At 42.4% G+C, this 16,067-nt stretch overlaps 1 protein-coding gene across 4 annotated transcripts in view; it reads left to right on the forward strand.

The window, feature by feature from the left end:
• Window positions 1–16,067, forward strand: part of st6galnac (ST6 (alpha-N-acetyl-neuraminyl-2,3-beta-galactosyl-1,3)-N-acetylgalactosaminide alpha-2,6-sialyltransferase) — a 120,869-nt gene that overhangs the window by 45,174 nt on the left and 59,628 nt on the right. For 2 of the 4 annotated variants that reach the window (XM_060844800.1, XM_060844803.1), the window contains exons 2-3: window positions 7,717–7,835; window positions 15,044–15,266. In XM_060844800.1, coding sequence (XP_060700783.1) covers window positions 7,735–7,835; window positions 15,044–15,266 — 324 coding nt within the window. In that variant the 5' untranslated portion in view covers window positions 7,717–7,734. Of the gene's footprint in view, window positions 1–7,519; window positions 7,564–7,716; window positions 7,836–15,043; window positions 15,267–16,067 lie in introns of those variants that run through there. The other 2 variants (XM_060844801.1, XM_060844802.1) reach the window with 2 other exon arrangements.

Below are 16,067 nucleotides of genomic sequence, written 5' to 3' on the forward strand. Positions count from 1 at the left end.
TAGCTTTTGCTTTAGTGAGTGTAGCAAAAGTTCGAATGGGATTGGAAAAATGTTCTTTTAGATGCAGGATGTTCAAATTGTTAGCTTCATTCTGGTACACAACTAATTGATTAACAATGTTTCAAGATGAAGCTAAATCGTTATCCTAGTGTGAAACGTGGTGTCTTTCACTATTGGCAGTTGCAAGTTGTGTGGCCTTGTAAGAAACTTGACTGTACAATAACGCTCAATTCTTCATAAGGTGACTTCGGTTATACAGTGCCAAAACATGCAATTTCACCAAACCAGTTTATGCTGGTGTTTATACAACAGCCGAGCCTCCTCTCATCTTTTCACAGAATCATTTAGATTCTCTACAGTGTGGAAGCAGGCCATTCATCCCATTGGGTCCATGCTGACCCACTGAAGACATGCTACCCAAAGTTTGGAAGAAGATTTGTAGCTTGGGTGCTCGTTGTTTTGGTTCTGTTCGCCGAGCTGCGAGTTTGTGTTGCAGACGTTTCGTCCTCTGTCTAGGTGACATCCTCAGTGCTTGGAAGCCTCCTGTGAAGCGCTTTACAGGAGGCTCCCAAGTACTGAGAATGTCACCTAGACAGGGGACGCAACATCTGCAACACACATTCCCAGCTCGGCAAACAGAACCACAACAGCATGCTACCCAGACCCACCCCATCCCTGTAACTTTGTCTTTCCCATGGTTAAGTCACCCACTTGTACATGGGGTAAAAAAGCTGAAAATGTGTTGCTGGTTAAAGCACAGCAGGTTAGGCAGCATCCAAGGAATAGGAAATTCGATGTTTCGGGCATAAGCCCTCTTGTACATCCCTGGACGCTAAGGACAATTTAGACTGGCCAATCCACCCTAACCAGCGCATCGTTTGGATTGTGGAAGCAAACAGTGCACCTGGAAGAAACCCACACACAGGCATAGAGAGAGTGTCTAAACTCCACACAGACAGTCACCCAAGGCTGGAACTGAATCTGGGTCCCTGGTATTGTGAGGCAGCAGTGCTAATTACTGAGCCACCATGCAGCCCTTTCTTTTCATTTAAATCTATTATTACAACCCTAAATTTCTATCTCCCTCAATGTGTGCTTAGTTCTCCGTTAAAGGCATCATTACCAATTTACTTGTCACTTTCCAAGGTGGTAGGTTTCACATTCTTACCAAATCGTAAGGAAAAGACTTACATCTTGAATTCCCAACGGGATTTCTTGGTGACTGCTTTGGTATTTTGTCTGTGGCATTTTGCTCCTGACGTTGGATCCAGAAGTGGGCAGCACTAATGCTTGTGTCCAGAGCCAGTTTCCTTGGAATCCCAATTAAAATTGAAAAGTGGGCATAGGAGACATGTATGGTTTATGTGGCAGGGGAAGTTTCTCTTCGATGAAACCTGCTGTTAACCCACTCATTCTTGCTGTACTTTTAGCTACTATTATCATTCCCTGGACAGACATTGCAGCCGCAACATTCTCATCTAACTCAGTTGCCATGAATGTAAGATACATTGACAGTACCAAGATGGCGTGGGTGTTTCTCCAATTGATAAGCTTCCTTTTAATAATTGTACATTAAGTTACTTCCACTTAATCATGTGACCATCATCATTATTCTTTCAAGAGAAACCTATTACAATTGCGGATAATTTTAATACTGGGTGAATGAAGCCTGGCTTGTTTGTCCATGAAGTTGCAATTTGATTATCATGGATTGATTTATCGTAAACTTTATTAATGTCAACACACTTTAAACAAAAAAATTTATTACAAAATGGAAAATACAGGGAGAACTAGCTAGTTCGATACAGAACTAACTTGAAGGTAGAAGACAGAGGGTGGTGCCGCGGGTTGCCTTGTGACCAGTGGCGTGCCACAAGGATCGGTGCTGGGTCTACTGCTTTTTGTCTTTTATATAAATGATTTGGATGTGAACATAGGATGTATGGTTAGTAAGTTTTCAGATGACACCAAAATTGGAGGTGTCGTGGACAGCGAAGAGGGCTACCTCCGATTACAATGGGATCTTGATCAGATGGACTAGGGGCTGAGGAGTGGCAGATGGAATTTAATTTAGATAAATGCGAGGTGCTGTATTTTGGAAAGGCAAATCAGGGCAGGGCTTATACACTTAATGGTAAGGTCCAAGAGAGTGTTGCTGAACAAAGAGACCTTGGAGTACAGGTTCATAGCATGGATGAGCGTCGGAGGCTGAGGGGAGACCTTTTATAGAATTTTATAAAATCATGAGGGGCATGGATAGGATAAATAGACAAGGTCTTTCCCTCAGTTAGGGGAGTCCAGAATTAGAGGGCATAGGTTTAGGGTGAGAGGGGAAAGACATAAAAGGGATCGAAGGGCAAACCTTTTCACAGAGGGTGGGGTGTCTATAGAATGAGCTGCGAGAGGAAGTGGTGGAGGAAGGTACAATTACACCATTTAAAAGGCATCTGGATGGATTTATTAATGGAAAAGGTTTAGAGGGATATGGGCCAAGTGCTGGCACATGTGACTAGATTAGGTTAGGATATCTAGTTGGCATGGATGAGTTGGACCGAAAGGGTTTTCTTCCAAGCTGTATATCTTTATGACTCTATCTAAGAATATTTTTAAAAAATCTTATCATAAATGAAGAATTCAACATTTTTCCCAACAATGTCCTTTACAGACACACAATGCCAATGAAGTATCGCTCTTCTGAAGTATGGAGTCAGCTATTATGAGGGGGCATAGCTTTAAATTAAGGGGTGGTAGGTATAGGACTGATGTTAGGGGTAGATTCTTTACTCAGTGAGTCGTGAGTTCATGGAATGCCCTGCCAGTAGCAGTGGTGGACTCTCCCTCTTTATGGGCATTTAAACGGGCATTGGATAGGCATATGGAGGAAAGTGGGCTAGTGTAGGTTAGGTAGGCTTGGATCGGCGCAACATCGAGGGCCGAAGGGCCTGTACTGCGCTGTATTTTTCTATGTTCTATGTTCTATTCATTCCAAAATTTCTCACACAGCTGATATTCACCAGCTTTCTTCCTGTTACTGTCTGTCTCTGATACACAGACATCAGCTAACACAGTGACTTTCCTAGTCAAACTTCTTAAAAAGCCCTATCTACTTGAACTATTAAAAAATAATTTGAAGACATTGTTCCAGATCTGAAAGGTTTGGGAATTCTGGCTCTGATAGCTTGGCGATTGTCACAAACAAGACTGCCCCATACCTGGTAAAAACCTAATCTCCTAAACCAAAACCTTATTGTAGCCCCTGGACATCTGCCATCTCTGTGGTTTAGTAAACATGAAATTCAATAATCAACAATAATTATTACACCGGTAGCTATTTGAGTTAATTAGTTTAAATCCTGTGATTACTGTTGAGGACTGTTGTAAATAACGTTCTGAACCTTGCCTGAAAATAGAAATCCCATATTGCACCACTTTAGAATCCAAATTCCCAATTAATGATATCATATTGTAAATTTTCATCATTTTTCTTCCCATGGAAAGGTATTTTTGAGAAGCACTTACATTTTCTGTCACCATTTTTTCTCGTTATTTCTGATGACTAACAATATGATTACATCGAATGCACAGGAACCTCCATAAAAATAATATTACACCAGTCCAATTTGATCACGAGAGTTTTCTTAAATATTTGCTTTTGTCAAAGTATCTGATATACTATTATCTTTTCCTGAGATACCATTATCTTTTTCTAAACCATACAGCATTTATATGGTTGTAGCATGAAAGACCAGTTAATCAATTATCTCCCCCACCGCCCTTTGGCCGATCACTTCAACTCCCCTGCAAGTCCTGAACCACCACCACCACCAAATCCAAGCCACCTGAAAACTGAAGGAAGAATGCCTCCTCCTCTGCCTTGGGAACTTCAAACTCTGCAGCAACAACGTCGACTTCACCAGTTTCCTCATCTCCCTTCCCTCACCATCTCATCCCAGGTCCAACCTTCCAACTCGGCACCACCCTCTTGAACTGAGTTCCGCCTGTCCATCTTCCTTCGCACCTATCTGCTCCATCCCCTAGCCTACCTTATTAACAATCGCACTACCCTGCCTGGCTCACCATCATGATCCAATACTTTCCTTGTGCCTTTCACAGGCTGTGTGATGAGCCCTCCAGGATGCAACATTTTCAGAACCGAGTACGGGTCGTTGTGCTACAACCCGTGTTTCATCAATATGAATTCACTGTTGACAAATTGGGGATGCTGTTTCTAAAGTGCAAACTTTTAAAATGTGTGTTGGCTGTAACGTGATTACAGCGTCTACACTTTGATCGCTGTTTCTAAAGTGTGATTTTTCTATAGCACTGGTTTTGCATAAGAACGCAACCATTATGTTAAAGAAGAACTGACTGTATCTGAGCAGCGAATCATTTAAGGAGCACAGCATCAAATAGAAGTGATATCTTATCTTTGTGCTTGCTCAATAGTGTGGTACACTTCAAAATGAGGGAGACATTGTTTCCACTTACGTGGCATTTTAAGATCTGAGGAGCTTCGTACTGGTGTCGTGACCTGTGAGACATGCTGTAACTAATTTTAGCTCCTGTAACTAATTTAAAACCCCTGATCTTACCCGATATTTGGTTGCTTCTTTCCAGTTAGCTCACACCCAAAGAAACTTTCTGATCCATTCTGCAAATCTTTTTTTTAGTAGGCATTTGATTTACTGCAAATCTGTTTGAATTACTGTTCTTAGCTGCAGTTGGGCAGTTCTGTTTAGGATTAATTTTCTGGAATTTATAAGAACGTTTTATTAAGGAAGTGTTCCTGTTGTTTGGCCAAATCCATGTTTTCCTGCTTTCAAACTTTGGGTTCTAAAGAGTATGTTCATTCATGCTTCAATAATTGCTCATGCTTCTTAAAATACCTGTTTCATCTTTGTTGGAAATTTGCTAAACAATAGAAATTGTTTTTATATTTGGCTGAATGTTCAAACAGTCTGATATAGTATGATATAGTAAGGGAAATGGAGCAGATGGTGGCATGATGGTAATGGGACTGGTAACCCTCTATGGGCTTGCTGAGATTGAGGGCCTCAGTCTGACAAAGGCTGTTGTAAAGGTACTTTAGGAGGAGGATCAGATCAGATGTCTCCCCCTGCTCTGCATCCTGGTGCTGGATCTCAAATCCCCCACTTCCAATTGAGTGAACAGTCAATCCACTTTTTAAACAAAAGTTGCTCCAACTTAAAATAGCCACAAATTATCTGGTTGTTATTTCAATACATTTTCACAACAATTTCCTAGCCTCTGACCTGCCCTTGTAACCGCTGTATTTATGTGCCGTTTGAGTTTTTGGTCAGTGGTTATCCCCAGGATGTTGATAATAGGGATCCAGTGATGGTAATGCCATTGAGTGTCAGGAAGTGGTGTTAGCTTGTCTGTCTCTTATCAGAGATAGTCATTGCTTGGCATTTGTGTGACATGAATGTTATTTGTCACTTATCAACCCAGGTCTGAATATCGTCCAGATCTTGTTGCATTGGACGGTGACTGTATCTGAGGAGTTGTAAATAGTGCAGAACATTGTAAAATCATCAACAAACACTCCCAATTCTGATGTTTTGGAGCACAAGTCTTCAGAACTATTGCTGGGATGTTTTCAGGGCCCATAGCCTTTGCAGTATCCAGTGCTTCCAAATGTTTTTTCATTTCCTGAGGAGTGAATCAAATTTAGTTAAAGGCTGGTATTGGACTGCTGGGGGAGGCCAAGATGAATCATCTAGTCAGCACGTTGATGAAGATTGTTGCGAATGCTTCAACGGGCAGCACAGTGGCTCAGTGGTTAGCACTGCTGCCTCACAGCGCCAGGGACCCAGGTTCCATTCCAGCCTTGGGTGACTTCTGTGTGGAGTTTGCACATTCTCCCCGTGTCTGTGTGGGTTTTCTCCGGATGCTCCGGTTTCCTCCCACACTCCAAAAATGTGCAGGTTAGGTGAATTGGCCATGATAAATTGCCCATAGTATCAGGGATGAATGTAGGGGAGTGAGTCTGGGTGGTTACCCTTTGGAGGGTCGGTGTGGACTTGTTGGGCCGAATGGCCTGTTTCCACAATGTAGGGAATCTAATCTAATCTTTATCTTTTGCACTGATGTGTTGGGCTCTTACATAATTGAGGATGGGATATTTGTGGAGCTGCCTCCTCCAGTGAGTAGTTTAATCGTCCACCACAATTCACAACTGGATATGGCTGGACTGCAGAGCTTAAATCTGATCTGTTGGTTGTAGGATTATTTAACTCTATGATTAGCTGCCTATGCTATTTGGCACACAGGTAGTCCTATTGGGTAGCTTCACCAGGCTGACATGTTATCTTCAGGTGCTGCTCCTGGTATATCCTCCTACATTCTCCATTGAACCAGGGTTGATCCCCTAGCTTGATGGTAATGGTTGAGTGGGGTGGGGGGGGGGGGGGAGGAGGGGGATGCTGGTTTTTGAGGTTACAGATTGTGTTGGAGTACAACCTTGCTGCTGTTGATGGCCCAAGCGCCTCATGGATGCCCACTCTTGAGTTGGTAGATCTTGTTCGAAGACTGTCCCATTTAGCATGGTAATAGTGCCATACAACACATGGAGGGTACTCTCAATGTGAAGGCAGGACTTTGTCTCCATGAGGACTGTGCACTGTTCATTCTTACTGATATTGTTATGGACAGATGCAGATTGTTCTGGTATGTTTTTTTCCCCCCTCTTGTTGGGTCCCTCTAGTCAAGCTTTTAGAACCTGACCAACTCGATCAGGAGTGTTGCTGCTGAGCCACTCTTGCTGGTGGATGTTAAAATCCCCCACCCAGCGTACATTTAGCACCCTCACCACCCTCCATGCTTTCTGCAAGTGTTGCTGAACATGGAGTTCTAATTCATCAGCTGAGGGAGGATGGTAGGTGGTGAACAGCAGGAGGGTTCCTTGTCCACATTGACTCTGGACCCCATGAAGTCTCATGGCTTCAGGACTCCCAGAGCAACCCCCTCCTGACTGTATGCCTTAGTGCTGCCACCTTTTGCTGGGTATCTGGTAATGGTAGTGTTTGGGACATTGTAAGGTATGATTCTGCCAGTATAACTATGTCAGGCTGTTGCTTGACTAGTCTGTGAGACAAATCTTTCAATGTTGGCACTAGCCCCCAGATGTTAATGAGGAGAACATTACAGGGTTGGCATTTCCAGTGTTTAGGTCAATGCCAGGTAGATTTAATTGTTTTTGTTGAGACTTTGCTGTGTTTGTGAAGTCGCACGTTGACCAGACCAGTTGAAGACAGCAGATTTCCTTCCCTGAAGGACATTAGTGGGTTCTTTTTGACAATTCACAACGAACAATATTTTTGTGGTCAGATTCTTAACTCTCTGTCATGGCAGGATTGGAATCTAGATTGTTAGGTTCTTTGGAGTAATCAATTGTGTAGTGATTGATAGTACCTTTCTATCACATGACTCACTAGGAAACTTTCCCTCTCTCTTATATAAGCACAGCATTTTCCGTTCTTGTTTATGAACTGTTTCCCTGCACCAGGTCCTCACAGTAACACTTGATCCCTGAGCTCAAAGGTAAGAAGGTATGAAGGAGTGGAGATTAATGTGTGAACTGGTACTCTGATTTAACAACGAGTTAGGGGGAGGGAACGGGTGTGGTCTGAGTTGCAAAAAGGTGTTTTAGTTTCTCCAATTTCACATTTTTTTCCTCTCTCTCTCTCTCTCAAGTTGATCGATGAGTTTGAAATGAAGATGTCGACGTCTGTCCAAAAGTATTTTATTCTGGTTTTCGGTTCGCTAATGACCGTTCTGGTGTACTTTCTCTTTCTGAGTGGATCATCGAGCAGGTACAACTTGTCTGTCTGTCACCCTCTGTCTCTCTCTCAGTGGCTGTGACTGACCTGCTCTGTGCAATATTCCTTTTTATCCAGTCTGTTCCCTCGCTGTTGACTTCTGCTGTCCCTAACGTGAAACCAAACCAACTTCTTAACAGTCCCCTGTCCTGTTCGGTTATTTCAATCCGTTAACCCGCTGAACGATCGGATTGTTATTCGTTATTTCCAATGATTAACCTGCGAATGTTATTTTTATTGTAGCTTGTGGATAAATGTATCTCCTTTTTATCAACCCCACATCAAAAAAAAAGTTACTGTTAATATTTCTGCACATTTGTGTTCCATCTGTTCTGTTTTTCTTTTGTTCGACTTGATTTTATGTTTAAAAGTAGACTATTTTTCACAAGAACCAGGACACGGTATGTTCCCGTTCAGAGGATAAGTCAGAAATGTTTCTGTGTAGGGAGAGATGTCAGAGTGAGTTTGTCCACTGCTCAATCTGAAATCTCTTTCTGAGTTATAGACATTTTGCAAGTTTTCCACTGGAGCAGGGAAATGATGAAATGTTTCCAAATATAGACCTGTACACTCTGCTGCGGATATACCATTTGAATGTATTCCTTTTGGAGTTGAGAGTGTGGTGCTGGAAAAGCACAGCAGGTCAGGCAGCATCTGAGGAGCAGGAGAATCTATGGTTCAGGCAGAAGCCCTTCATCGGGAAGGCTTCACCAGAAGCACCACACTGGGCGACTCTGATCAGTCCAGTATCTGCAGTCCTCACTTTTTCTCCTGTATTCTTAGGGTGGCACGGTGGCTCAGTGGTTAACACTGCTGCCTCACAGTGCCAGAGACCCAGGTTCGATTCCACCCTCGGGTGACTCTGTCTGGGTGGAGTTTGCACGTTCTCCCTGTGTCTGTTTGGGTTTCCTCCCACAATCCAAATGTGCAGGCCAGGTGAAATTGTCCCATCATGTTTGACACATTAGTCAGATAAAAAATGGATCTGGGTCGGTTACTCTTCGGAGGGTTGGTGTTGGGCTGAAGGGCCTGTTTCCACACTCTACGATGCTTTTTTTTTAAAGATTAGATTCCCCAAATTGTTTCCAGCACTGAAAGATTTTGATACCTGCAGCTCCTAACCAGCCTGTTGATAGATTCCTGTTTATGTTCATTCTGAAGTGTCTACGTCAACACAGGAGGTTGCTCTAGCAACCGAGATATCTTGTAAACTCTGCGTCAACCCAACATCAGGCATGGGAGTAAATGTCAGCCATTCAGCCCATCAAGTCTTCTCCGTTTTATCAGATCCTGGCTGATCTGATAATCCTCCACTCCGCTTCTCTTTTTATTTCTCCCCCCCCCAATTTCTCACTAAAAATCTGTCTGTCCCAACCTTGAATATTCTTAAAGATTCAGTCTTGATGGCCATCTGCAGAAAAGAATTCTCAGTGCTGCAGCAAGTCTCAGTGCAAGCTGAAAGAACAATATCTCATTTTCCGTTTAGGGACTGCACAGTCTCCAGGACTCGAATGAATCTGCAGTAGTCCACGAGACTATTAATTATGTTCCGAATTGTTTTTTTTCACACAATGTCCCAGTCTCTGAACTTAAACTAACTGGTCTGGTATTGCTTGCCTTATCTTTACAGTCTTTTATGAGCAAATACATAATGTTAGCAATTCTCCAGTCCTGTGGCATCTTCCCCAACTCTAGGGATGATCATTATTCTGGTGATCTTTTGCTCATTGTAATGCCCATAGAGACAGAGGAAGAATGTCTGCTCTGTAGACATTCACAATTTTTTGAGGTCTTGGTTTACTTGTGGTCGTTCAGTGTTGAGCTGACACGCAAGCTTATCTTTCGCATGATTCAGGTGGAAAACATGTCCTCCCACTCGTAAAGCAATTTTTCAAGGTGTGATAGGAAGGCGGTTTTGGATTACTGTCAAATTCTGGCAGATAAAAACATTGCCCAAGTTTTTTTTTGTTGGTCAGATTGTAATGGTTGTACAGTGACTTCATTGTTTGAATCTTCCAAATGATCACTAGGTGTTTGGATTCTGTTCCAAAAATAATTAAACATTATTGCCCCTTTGCATTTCAATAGTCATAAAGATGTACAGCACGGAAACAGATCCTTTGGTGCAACCTGTCCATGCCGACCAGTTATCCTAACCTAATCTCGTCTCATTTGTCAGCACTTAGCCCATATCCCTCTAAACTCTTCCTATTCATATACCCATCCAGATGCCTTTTAGTTGCTGTAATTAGACCAGCCCCCACCACTTCCTCTGGCAGCTAAGTACACTATTTCTTTTTCAGAAAGTTCAAAATGACCAAAATATTTTGTGTTCTATGGAACTTGGAGTCATCTGCATTTGGAGATCATGATGCTATCGGACCTACCCTCGTTCTTGTCATTCTCCTGTTTCTCACATGCGCATAAAAGGCATCAAGGGGTTATCCTTGATCCTACCTGCCAAAGATTTTTCATGTCCTCTCTTAGCTCTCCTAATCCCCTTCTTCAGCTCCTTCCTGACTATCCTGTATCCCTCCAACACTCTGTCTGAACCTTGTTTCCTCAACCTTATGTAAGCCTCCTTCTTCCTCTTTACTAGACATTCAACCTCCCTCGTCAACCAAGGTTCCCTCACACGACCATCTCTTTCCTGCCTGACAGGTACATACATATCAAGGACATATTGTATCTGTTCCTTGAAAAAGTTCCACATTTCAATGACATCCTTCTCTGACATCCTATGCTTCCAACTTATGCTCCTCAGATCCTGTCTTGCAGCAATGTATTTACCCTTCCCCCAATTGTAAAACCTGCCCTGTTGCACGCACCTATCTCTCTCCATAATCAAGGTGAAAGTCACAGAATTGTGGTCACCATCACCAAAATGCTCACCCACTAACAAGCCCATCACTTGACCCGGTTCGTTACCGAGTACCAAATCCAACATGGCCTCCCCTCTGGTCGGACAATCTACATACTGAGTCAGAAAAGCTTCCTGGACACACTGCACAAACACCGCCCCGTCCAATCTACTTGATATAAAGAGCTTCCAATCAATATTTGGGAAGTTGAAATTGCCCATGACTACTACCTTGTGGCTTCTGCACCTTTCCAAAATCTGTTTCCCAATCTGTTTCTCCACATCTCTGTTGCTATTGGGGGCCTATAGTAAACACCCAACAAGGTGACTGCTCCTTTCCTATTTCTGACTTCAGCCCATACTACCTCCAAAGGCAGATCCCCCTCGAACTGCCTTTCTGCAGCCATTATACCATTTCTAATTAGCAACGCCACACCCCCTCCTTTTTTACCACCCTCCCCAATCTTACTGAATCATAGTGAGTGAGGATCTAAAATCTGAATTTCGGCTGTTGTCAGGAGCAACCATTTTAATGCATGCTTTTACTGTCTACAAAATGGCTTCTTAAGGCAAGTAACATGAAATAACGTAACAAAATGGCTTCTAGGAGCAATGGCATCTAACCCTGCTGAAAACTGCATTCCTGAACTAATTGAAAGATTAGCAAACAATGCCCTGTTCATCGTATGAATTAACTAAACAACATAGGACATTATTAAAATATTCAAATTGGCCTTGGAAACCAGGTGGCAAGAGATAAAGATGCGAAAACAAGTTAATTCCAAGGAAATATCATTGGCTTAATTTTATGTTTATTTATCACATCATTTCATTTTATTGGAATCATTTTGCAATTAAAGCTGTTGTCTTTAAGGGACCTATAAAAAGTTGTGTATGTTTTAAGATTGCGCACAGCTTTTCCAGAATACACAAAGGAGTTTATCCTCTGTGTTGCTGGATAACCTATGCCCAGCCCGTAATAAATTGTTGAAACTTGCTGAAGCAGACCCCATTCCTGTTGATTATTTGACTGATCGTGGAATCAAGAGACCCCTCTTAGGGGGTCAAGAGCTACAATAGCACATGAAGTATTTAGATGTTCACTTGCAATGCCAAAATAAAACAATGGGCCAAATGGGATTAACAAATTAAATGCTCTTGTTTTGACAGGCACAGACTGAATGGGCCAAAGGGTCTTTCCCTGTGCTGTAGATGTCCATGACTCCATTGTAATGAATGGAATCTATTAATGGTAATCTGTTTCTTCTCGCGATTCAGTACCGTTTTGTTACATTTTGCCACGGTATTGGAAAATGAAAGTAACCTGGTCCAGTTGTTTTAGGGGAAAGAGAAACTGATGGAGTACTGAAACTCGCCCAGGGTTTCTTCCAGCGTGGTTGGAGAGTGCAGGAGAGTTGCTCCTCCTCTGACAATCTTCAATTTGTGGGAAATTGTCCTCCTGCAAGGAAGGAGGATGATGCAATGTTTAGTGTGCTGTGTCTAAAATGTCAATGTTAGGGGTGGAAGGGCTGCAGTGGTGGGGGAAGAGTGAATTAATTGGAAAGAAGTGTGCTGTTGCATTTGCAGGAGATTGAAGGGGAACATTTGAACAATAAGGCAGAATAAGAGACTAATGAGCTGTCGTAGAGTCCTAGAGATGTACAGTATGGAAGCAGACCCTTTAGTCCTACCTGTCCCTGCCGACCAGATATCCCAACTTAATCTAGTCCCACTTGCCAGCACCCGGCCCATACCCCTCCAAACCCTCCCTATTCATTTACCTGTTCAGATGCCTTTTAAATATTGTAATTTTACCAACCTCCACCACTTCCTCTGACAATTCATTCTATGCATGCACCACTCTCTGTTTGGAAAAAGTTGCCCCATAGGTCTCTTTTATATCTGTTTCTTTAAACAACTATTTTTAAATCTGTGCCTTTTTAATAGCCCACCAGTCTGCCACTGTAAGACCGATATTCCTCCTGGATTTTGAACACCTTTTTTAAAATGACCTTTGTCCATCTCCAAAACCCCTCTCCCCAGCTCTTTCAGTGCTTCCACATCCACATCCCTCATACACTATTTGTAAACCTCTGTGTTCTTTAAAGATTCTTTACCTCTCGCAAAAGTGGCGAACTTTCACTGTCATTAAGTTCAATGGAAGTTAAATCAGGCAGTTCTGGAGCAGATAGTTAATCGTGATGCCAACTTTATGGTTGTGCCAAATCTTAACAAAAAAATTCCTACCTCTGAGAAATTCCTATCCATAAAACTGCCTAGGTATACCAGTGTAATCAGATGTTTGAAAAGATTTGTGGTAATATTAAATTTATCTTCAACATAAGCAAAATGAGGATTATTAAAACAAAACTATAGACTCATTAATTGAGAACAGTTAATAAGGTTCCCAGTATCTGACAGGATGTTTGGTTTCTATCATGGCTGCTTTCAGACAGCCTGCATGTTATGGGACAAATGTATCACATCTAAAAGGTGTGAAATTGATGATGGGTTAAGATAGCACACTTACCAAAATAATGACATGGCATCATGTCTTAGATATAGATATTTTCTGTTATGTTTTCTTGTATTCTGGATGACGGAGACATCAATCCTTTAGACAATTCTCAGATTCGTATCAGTTCTTTGAAGGTAAGGATATTTTCTTTTGTTAAGGAGGCTAACAACGTATACAGTATTCCAGGTGTGGTTACAGCAAGGGTCTGTACAGTTTGGGAAAGACTTTCTTATTGACCCTTTATGACAGAACTAGAGTATAATGCGATTTCCAAATTGCTTGCTAGACCTGCGCTCTAAGACCAATTTATTTATTTTATCTGTAGCCGCCTGCTGTTATGTATTGATTTGCCGACTTTTCATGTCATCAATTACTCTAGCATGATCTCTATCTAAACTGAATTCCTTATATTCACTGCGTTCTTTGACTCCTCACCACTTGTACACCAGTGACTGTGTAGCCAAAACCGAAACAACGCCATCTACAAGTTTGCTGATGACACCACTGTGGTGGGATGGATATGAAACAACCATGAGTCAGAATACAGAAAGGAGATAAAGGGCTTGGTGTGAAGGCACAATGGTAACCCCCTCTCTCGTGCACTCTCGCTGTGTACCCAGTGCTACATCTGAAATAACCTATTTACTAGTTGAGAGAGTGGTGCTAGAAAAGCTCAGCAGGTCAGGCAGCATCCGAGGAGCAGGACAATCGATGTTTCAGGTGTAAACCATTCATCAGGAATGACGCCGGGCTTATGCCCGAAACGTTGATTCGCTTGCTCCTCCGATGCTGCCTGGCTGGCTGTGCTTTTCCAGCTGGCAGATGTGGTGCCAGTCAAGCAGGTTGCTTTGGCCTGGATTGTATCTGGCTTTTCGAGAGTTGGAGCTGCTCCCTTCCAGGTAAAAACAATGACTGTAGATGCTGGAAACCAGACTCTGGATTAGAGTGGTGCTGAAAAAGCACAGCAGTTCAGGCAGCATCTTTGGATGCTGTCTGAACTGCTGTGCTTTTCCAGCACCGCTGCTCCCTTCCAGCCAAGTAGGGACTATTCCAACACACTCCTGACTTGTGCCTTTTGCAGACAGTGGCTTTGGGGAGACCAGAGGTGAGTTTCCCACTGCAAGATTCCCAGCCTCTGACCTGCTGTAGTAACCAGGGTATTTATATGGCGAGTCCAATTCAGATTCTGGTCAATGGTAACTCTCTCTCCAAAAATCATTTAGTGAAGGATTCGGCGATGATAATGCTGTGGAATATCATGGGGTGATGACTTGATTCTCTCTTTGCTGGAGAAATGGATATGGATTTATGAGGAAATAAGAGCTGCAAAATGCAGCCTAAACCTGAAATTGAGGATGTGTGAGACACGGTCAGGGGCCTGAGGTATCCGCCCAATGCCATTTGTATTTATTTACAATTTGTGACAAAAATTGTTGAGCAAAGAAAACTTCTGAAAAACTTTTGATTTGGAACTTATGCTTTTTTTCAATTACAGGTTGTTCTGTTATAACATGTATATCATCATCGTGAATTCACTTAATGAATTGGGGATGTTTCTAAAGCGCGAACTTTTAAAACGTGTGTTGGCTGTAACATGATTACAATGTTTGACAGTTTAAATGCTGTATACGGTTGCACAAGAACACAATCATCGCAATATAGAGGAACTGATGGTAGTCCCTTTTTAAAAGGGGGAAGGCCTATTATTTGAATAATGTGTGGCCTGTGGTTGGGATGGCGGAGGGCAATAGATTTTATTGTGTGGCTTATTCCATACTTTTGCCTTTTAATCGGCTGAATGGATGTCTTTTTTTTCTCTCTCAGTAAATTAAGACACGTAAATTCTAAACCCACTAATGTGAGGAGTAGTGTTACTTCTGAAAAGTCCAAAACAATAATTGCTGTGAACTTTTGGGGTGTTGATACAAAAAGTGGAGGAATTGAAAGTTTGCTGCGAAATGCTACAAATGGAACCCGTGCACCAGTCACGACAGAACCACCATTCCCAGGAGACAAGTATGCCATAGATGATACCTACCTTCATTCGGTAAGTTACCATTTTGATTACGTGGCTATTTAATTTAGTTGTGTAGAATTCTGTTTCAGTCATGGGCCCAACCTGGTGATTGACAAAGTATACAAAGCTGTTACAGACAGCTGAAGAAAATGGTGTTTCTTTTAAAAAAAAAGGGAATGGGTTGGTGAAAAAACTGTTTATGCCCTTGTATTTCTGGAATGAAAATGCAGAGCCATTTGTATATCTTGAGCATTTTAATACTCAGTGCTTCTCTTTAAAGTTATGACGCGGAGTTGCTGGTGTTGGACTGGGATGGACAAAGTCAGAAGTCACATGACACCGTCCGACAGGTTTATTTGATATCGAAGGCTTTTGGAGCGCTGCTCCTTCATCACGTGAAGACATATTAAAGTTAACATGCAGGTGCAGTTAGGAAGACCAATGCAATGTTAGTGTTCATTCCAAGAGGTCTAGAATACAAGATCAGTGATGTATTGCTGAGGCTGTATAAAGCTCAGCGAGGTAAAAACAATGACTGCAGATGCTGGAAACCAGATTCTGCATTAGTGGTTCTGGAAGAGCACAGCAGTTCAGGCAGCATCCAAGGTGCAGCGAAATCGATGTTTCGGGCAAAAGCTCTTCATCAGGAATAAAGGCAGTGAGCCTGAAGCGTGGAGAGATAAGCTAGATGAGGGTGGGGGTGGGGAGAAAGTAGCATAGAGTACAATGGGTGAGTGGGGGATAGGATGAAGGTGATCGGTCAGGGAGGGGAGGGTGGAGTGGATAGGTGGAAAAGGAGATAGGCAAGTCCGGACAAGTCATGGGGACAGT

This window comes from Hemiscyllium ocellatum, chromosome 25 (genome assembly GCF_020745735.1).
Source record: "Hemiscyllium ocellatum isolate sHemOce1 chromosome 25, sHemOce1.pat.X.cur, whole genome shotgun sequence".
Lineage (NCBI taxonomy): Eukaryota > Metazoa > Chordata > Chondrichthyes > Orectolobiformes > Hemiscylliidae > Hemiscyllium > Hemiscyllium ocellatum.